The 7,736-nt window shown below is 37.1% G+C and overlaps 1 protein-coding gene across 1 annotated transcript in view; it reads left to right on the top strand.

Moving 5' to 3' along the window:
• Window positions 1-4,084, top strand: part of LOC123519208 — a 20,686-nt gene extending 16,602 nt beyond the window's left edge. Inside the window, exons 3-6 of the mRNA XM_045280331.1 lie at window positions 658-751; window positions 3,365-3,458; window positions 3,568-3,574; window positions 3,862-4,084. Of these exons, the coding sequence (XP_045136266.1) occupies window positions 658-751; window positions 3,365-3,458; window positions 3,568-3,574; window positions 3,862-4,084 (418 nt within the window). The remainder of the gene's footprint in view (window positions 1-657; window positions 752-3,364; window positions 3,459-3,567; window positions 3,575-3,861) is intronic.
• The last annotated feature ends 3,652 nt before the right edge of the window (window positions 4,085-7,736 follow it).

The following is a 7,736-nucleotide window of genomic DNA, read 5'->3' as shown; positions in this document are numbered from 1 at the left end:
GAAAGGGCCTTCATTAAGAATGGTTTTAAAAATTTTAAATTTTGGGGAAAGAGGACCTGCCCAAAGGGAGGTAGAAAAATATCCCCGAAAAACTTTCATTAGCATTTAAAACTAGGCTAATTGAAAGTAATGAGACAAAACCTTTCCCCGGGGCTTTGCCCAAAAAATTCTTCAAAAAAGCCCCCAAAACGAGGTGTAAATTTTTTTTTTTCCCGCCTTTATTTTCAAACGGAAAAATAAATTTCCCGGGAGCCAATTTTCCCCGAACCATTTCCCCTGGGTCGACCTCTGGTCCCCCAAAAAAGTTAAAATTTTTAAAGGTATCCCTTTAAAAACCCTTATTAAATTGGGGATTCCCGAAATTTAGGCTTTTCTAGGGTTAGTAAAAAACCAGGGATTGGGAAACCTGATTTCCCACTCGGGCAAAGATCAAAAAGGGCGGAAAAGAAAAAAAGGAAGATATTTTAAAAGGGTTTTCCCCAAAGGGATTTTGGGTTTAGAAGGAAAGCCCAAAAGGGGCATTTTTTTTAAATTTTTGTTTAAAAATAACCCCATTTCCCACAGGAAAACCTCCCATTTTTTTGTAACCATTTAGTCTGATCCTTCACTGGCAGACTCTTCTTATATGGAAAACTTTCTTTCACTCCCCCCCCTCAGAAAAAAGGCCACAGCAGAAGTCGAAACCCCCTCTAGCATAGCTCCCGAGGTACTTCGGGCACACAAGCTCCTCGCCAAGACAATGCGGCTCCCAGTACAGGACCGATTGCTGATGATACCGCTCTACACTTTTCTATGTTTTTTTTTTTTTTCAGACATGCTCTTCAGGAAGTAAACAGATCACGCAGAACGCCTAACTTCTGATCTATCTAAAATTTCTGACGTAGAAAAGTAAACTTAGTATTGCTCAATGCCTTAAAAACTCCTCATCTTTCGATTTATCACAATTTTTTTTAGATAAAAAGCCTTTCTTTTTCATTGATACTCGCTTCTAAACTAAATATTTTCGGTCTGTCCTTTGTTATAATCTATACTTAAAATTTCATATGTCTTCTCCAGCTAATACAACTGTTTTTTCCCAGCCAAAACTTTACAAACTTTGCTTCAACATAGCCAGTTCATGCGCTACACATGATCGACAAGTTGCTCACGAAAGGCACTTGAGCCTTAATCTCTGAATCTCATGCACTTTATATTTCTGCCTGGAATCATGCCAAAATAATTTCTGCAACTTGTTAAACACTTCTTGATTAATAGAAAATGTCAAAATCTTTCGAAATCCAATTCTCCCTTCGAGACTTCAGGCATCTGGCCAAAAACATCTACAATAAGTTTACTTCTTCCTCTTCCCTTCTTTATTTCATCATGATGCTACCACTGCCAACATATGTCTCTAAAGCTGAACTATTATCTTAAACCTTTGGTTAAAAAAAATTAAAAAAAATAAAAAAAAAACGGCCATGGATGATTTGGGGCCTACGATTTAAATTCTTCGCAATGATGTTTTTCATTTCCTATCTGGCCTAAACCTTCGGAATGTTTATGGATCTGATGGAGTCCAGGCTATTGCCCTCAAAAACTTGCATCTTGCGTGACAAAACTTCTAATTCTATCTATCGACTTCTACCTTTCCTTCTTGCTGTAAGTTTGCTTACCGTCAGCCTGTTCCTTAAAAAGAGTGACCGTCCTAATCCCTCAAACTATCGCCCCATATTTTTTTACTACTTTAATGTCCTAAAAACTATTCTCAATAGGAAGATTCTTAAACATGTCACAATTTTCTATATGATCACCGGTATGACTTCCGCCAATGTCGCTCTCTTTACGGAGATTTGGTCATCCTTTTTGACAGATTGTGCTTGAACAATTCCTGTTGTCTTAGACATATCAAACATTTTTGATAGTCTGCCATAAAGCTTTGATTTCCGAATTATCATCCAACGGCTCCAATTACAACTTTATCTCAAGTTTCCCCTTCGTTTTATTGCTACTGTGGTAGAAGGCCAATGTTCCCCTCAATCTATTAACAAATGTTCCTTAGGTTTCTGTTTCGTTTGTCACCTATTCTTTTTCTAATAGACATTAATGATTTCCTAAACCAAACTTCTTCCTTATACATTACTACACTGATAATACCACCCTATACTTTCCATGTCTTTTCAGAAACAATCAACCCTTAAGAAAGTTAACATCTCACAGGAACGCCACAGAACGTGTGAATGATTATATTTTTTTTATTCTGACTGGGGCAAAGAAAGCTTAGTGGTGTTTAATTCCTTCATCTATTAACTCGACACAACCTTCCAGACAACTATCCTCTTTTTCTTCAATGACATTTAATAAACTGAATATCCAAGGTCAGGTTTTTCACCTATAATTCAAACTGAAATCTTCACATCTTAGCTCTTCCTAAAATAGCTTTATGAAGATAGGAATTCTGAAGCGTCTCCTCCAGTTTTGTCACAACCTCCTTAACTGCTAACTCTGAATAATGACTTTATCCTTTCGTATATATCGTACTCTTCGCATGTATTAGACGCTTCCACTTACACAGTTTTATCAGATAGGGTAAAATCTAAAGTTTTGCTTTTTATGAACTCCTCATTTCTGACAGATTGTCTTTAACCTTTCTCACCGCTGGTATGTTGCATCTCCTGCTATCTTCTACTGCTGTTTCTCTCCTAACTGCTCTTCTGATATTGTTAAATATCAGTCATATACCAATCATAGCTTTCTATGGTAAACTTACCTGTCTATATTTTCAATTTTCTATGACTTGACTTTATTTTAGAGAGAAGTTTCAAGAATTTTTTTTCTTCGTTAAATCTCTCAGACCTACAAGTGGACTGGAAGCTAAGTGACCCATTTCAATATTTTCTGTTACGTTGCCCTTGGCCAGCATTCCCCTTATATATATATATATATATATATATATATATATATATATATATATATATATATATATATATATATATATATATATATATTCTCTTTACGGTAGACGAGGTTAAATGCAATAGCAACCTCAGCATTGTCTATTTTCTGGTTAGTTTTTTTTTTTTTTTTCACTTTGTCTAACTAACTCTTTTCTCAACTGGTAGTGCTCCGTTTCGATCTATCTCAGAGGTCATCTTCAGGCAGTCTAGTGAACGGCATGTCTGGCGCGTGTTATATTGGTGTGGTGATGCTCAGGTCCACATTAGCTTTATTCAGCGCGTCTTGTGATTAGTAGTAGGGGAGCGCTGACTCTTTTGAGTATAAGAAGGATTTGAAGGTCTCTGGTTTGATGATTCATGTTTGGCTTCTTCTGAGCTATGTATATTGCTTCTAGGAGTGTTAGTCTGCGTCTTTTCTTTTCTTTGTCAAGCACCGTGGTGCCTGTTACAAAGTCATGTTAGGTGGAGGCTCGTTGGTGGTGTTTGCTGTAGTGTTCGTGGATGGCTCCATTTTTGAGGTGGCAGGTTAGTCTTCTTGACAAGGAAGTCCTTGTCATCCCGATATACGTTTGAGCTCTACAATTTTCACTGTTGCATTTGTGTTCGTGGATGACGTGGTCTTCCTGTGTTGCAGACTTCTCGTTAGTTTCTTTGTTTTTGATTAGCAGCTGGGACGTTTTTCTTGATTGGTAGTAGATTATTAGTATGATGGTGGTGTCAGGTCGGGTAGGCGTTACATTTTTCTTCACGATTTCCTTAATGACTCGTTCTTCTTCTTTGTATTGTTAGTATATAATTTGATGTTATCTCCTCCTACATTGTTGGGGTTGGTTGGGGTGTGATATTTATCGATGGCTGTCCTGATGGCGTTGGCTACTTTTATGTTGCTGTATCTGTTATTTACTAGAACTTGTGTTATTCGTTCTAGCTCTTGGTGTGTGCTGTCCCATGTTGAGCAGTGCGAGAGGGCTCTTCTTACGTATGCATCGATGGTGGTGCGTAAATATCGAAGTGGACACTCGCTTTCTCCATTTAGGCATAGTCCTTTGTTGGTGGGTTCCACGTATACTTTTTGTGCTGAATTCTTTTTCTTGGGCGGTGACGAGGACATCCAGGAACGGGAGGCGGCCATCGGGATTCTTCAAGGGTGAAAGAAAGGTCGGATGCTTCACTCAGGGCCAGTTTAAGCAGAAGGATGTTTTTTTTTTTTTCTCTTTAACAAGGACGAAAATATCGTCTATGTATCGGCATTATATTATAGGGTTTTTTTTTTTTTTCAGGGTTGCTTGGCAGAAGCAGCCGATACATAGACGATATATCCTTCTGCTTAAACAAATTACAAAACACACCACAACACACACATATCACTCAGGGGCCTCTCACCACTAGTGACCACATACCCATCATATTAGACATCTCCACAACACCAATACTCGCACGAGCGCCACCTCGACCAAACCTAACAAAAGTAAACTGGGACGAAATTAAGAATAAAATAAACTCAACAATTAAGCAACAAAACCTCAAACACGCTTCCTTAGAGAAAATTAACACTGCAATAGACGACTAGTAAAGCACGATAAAAGAAAAAATTGCCTTACCACATACTATAGGACATTACCATCCCCTACTCTCAGTCACACCACCAAAACCGTCTTGGCAATATTCAACACAATAAAGAACACGCGGCTGGAATTATGAACAATTCATACTATACAAAAATCTACAAAAAACACTTCAAGAACTAATCACATCTGAACAAAATGAAAAGTGGAACCAGCTAATTGAAGACACGGCCAAACAATACAGAAATCCACATACATTCTGGAAAAGGATAAAGATTTTGACAGGAGAGAGCGCAACTGAAACTCACTACCTAACACACAACAACCAGAAATTCTACACACCAAAAGCAAAGGAGACACTACACAAAAACTTCTGGGAGAACGTCTTCAAAGAGGAGGAGTGGAGCCATGCGTGCTTTGGGGTCCGAGGGGTCTCCAAGCGCACAAGTTAGAATTCTGTCCACGGTCCGAGTGTAGGTTGGGCTTCCTCACTCGGGGCAATGGTTTCTTAGCGGGAGGGTTTTGAGATAGGAGGTACCCCAGTATCCCCTTTAGCCCATAAATTCCCGTAAAAAGCCCACATAGTATAAATAAAAAAAAGTAAAAAAAGACGAGAATGTCAGACACAGTATCATCCTTAAGTAAATACTTGGGTTTCCCAAGGTAGCTCAAGACCTCCCTTAGAGCTTTCCCTTGAGGCATAATAGCCATTATATCATAATTTACCTATGACGAAATGGTAATCTGTTCCTATTGTGATAAAATATGTGATTTTCAGATACCTTTGATCTGAATATGAGGGGAAAAAACACAGATACAAAAACGTTTACAAGACTTTGGTGCTCGAGTGAGAGGAACTGAATTCGCGTTGTGATGTTTTCTTGCGTGGCGTCACGTCTACCTTTAACTAAAATATGTTTAATGAAGTGAAATTTTTAAATGCAAAATTATGTATTCAAGATAAATAAGTATTACTTTTATTTGTATGTGGAAGTAGTAGAAATGAGAAATGTTCCTTTGGTAAGGCTAAACGCATTGTTTAGGTGGAGATGTGGCACCAGCGCCCATGTTCCAACGCTTTCAGCTGAGCCCAGGGAGAAGAGGAGCGCATAGATCACCAACTCAACTGTTATCACATCTGTATTTCGTACATAAGGTAAGTACAACGATAAATACCATTACGAATCATCACCTGTACTAGGCAGCAAGGCTGATATAGGGCAGTTACTCAGATATCGTGCGTATAAGGACATGCTGATGCTTAGGTGCTACACAAGGGGAAGCTTCTGGCCACGAAAACCATGAGTAATATATGAATGTAGCCTAGTATGGATGATTACAGCTTGACATGTTTACATACATGATGTAAAAACTCAGTCTTGGGCGGCTGTTGTGCTTGTTGGTGTGAAATGTGCAGGCAGAAGGCCGTGTGTCTAAAGGCAGTATTTGATTCAGGAATGTAGAATCTTGTAGTTGAGTTATTTCAAAGATTATTGAATGATCAGGCTGCCTTGTTGAGAATAACACAGTCTGACGAAAGTACGTGGCTTGTGCTTAAAGTAAGCACGCTATTTGCACTTTCTCTCCTTGTGGGTTGTGGCAAATTCACTTTATTTTTTCCTCATTTGGCCACACAAGTATTTTTCATTGCACGGTGTTGGAAGTGTTCTGTACAGCCACACACCTCCAGGGGGATGCGCTTGTTCTCTTTGACATAGACAAATAAATAGTTATTTATGCCCTTAAGTTATATACTCAGTAGAGGAGAAAAAAAAAAAAAAAAAAATATATATATATATATATATATATATATATATATATATATATATATATATATATATATATATATATATATACAATGATTTGACAGCTATATATACTACCAAAGATTTTGTTTAGTAGATACAGGTTAGCTTAGGATAGGCTAACCTAACCTAACCTGTTCTTGACACAGAGATGTTGGGTTCACTAATTAACTGTATCTGAAATGATAGTGGCTGCATCACCGCATAAAGATAATAGAAGATAGGCTTCATAGTTACATGAATCTGTTCTTTGCATTTTGTACATATTTTTGCTTTTACAGACCTCACCATGGATGAATTTACTGATATCCATGACCTGGAGGAATTAGAGGCTGTGGAAGAGCTGGGGCCTCACAGATGGCTACTGCAAGAAATCTCTTCCCTTCGACATTGATGAGCCAGAAAATGTTCAACACCATCATGATACTGCCTCACCAGTACCAGCTTCAGGTTTTAATGTAGCCCATGTGTGTGTGTGTGTGTGTGTGTGTGTGTGTGTGTGTGTGTGTGTGTGTGTGTGTGTGTGTGTTTACACTTATTTGTTAATTTATTGGTACATAATGACAAAAAAATATAGTATGTCTAGATATTCCTTTTTCCTCTTATATTCTGTATTGGTATATTTGTGGCTGTTCCCGTTGCTGATTAAGTACACACACACACACACACACACACACACACACACACACACACACACACACACACACACACACACACACACACACACACACACACACACACACACACACACACACACACACACACACACACTTTGTAGGTAAATTCCTAAAACAATGTACAGTATATGTATGTGTGCATTTTTTGTTTTGTTCATGTAGGTTCATCATGTGTGTGTCTCTGTTCATTGCCAATAAATTATCTTTTTATTATATATTTGTTTCCAATAAAATATATCATCTACATGAGAAAAAATATAGAACTGTCCCAGAAGGCAAAAGAAATAATCCAAGGAAAAAAGTTAAATACATACCTATATATATATATATATATATATATATATATATATATATATATATATATATATATATATATATATATATATATATATATATATATATATATATATATATATATATATATATATATATATATATATATATAATATATAAGTGTGTGTGTGTGTGTGTGTGTGTGTGTGTGTGTGTGTGTGTGCATACAATATCTATATCAAAACATGATCCATACATGAGTAGTATTACATTTTTTTTGTTTTCATGTTGGTAAAATATAGATCACAGAATAAAGTGTGGCTGATGAAATATCTGATTAGTGCATCACTAAACAAATAAATGAAGTGAAATGAGGAAGAGAATGGGTGTTGAGTATTAGTAAGGTAGTTATGAGAAGAATACTATTACATTTTGTTTTCATGATGTTTAAATCTAGATCACATCATATTCTTAGCTGGGGGG

The sequence above is a fragment of the Portunus trituberculatus genome, chromosome 7, assembly GCF_017591435.1.
Source record: "Portunus trituberculatus isolate SZX2019 chromosome 7, ASM1759143v1, whole genome shotgun sequence".
Lineage (NCBI taxonomy): Eukaryota > Metazoa > Arthropoda > Malacostraca > Decapoda > Portunidae > Portunus > Portunus trituberculatus.
Note: the sequence above shows the minus strand (reverse complement) of the source record. Positions and strands in the feature narration are given on the sequence as shown.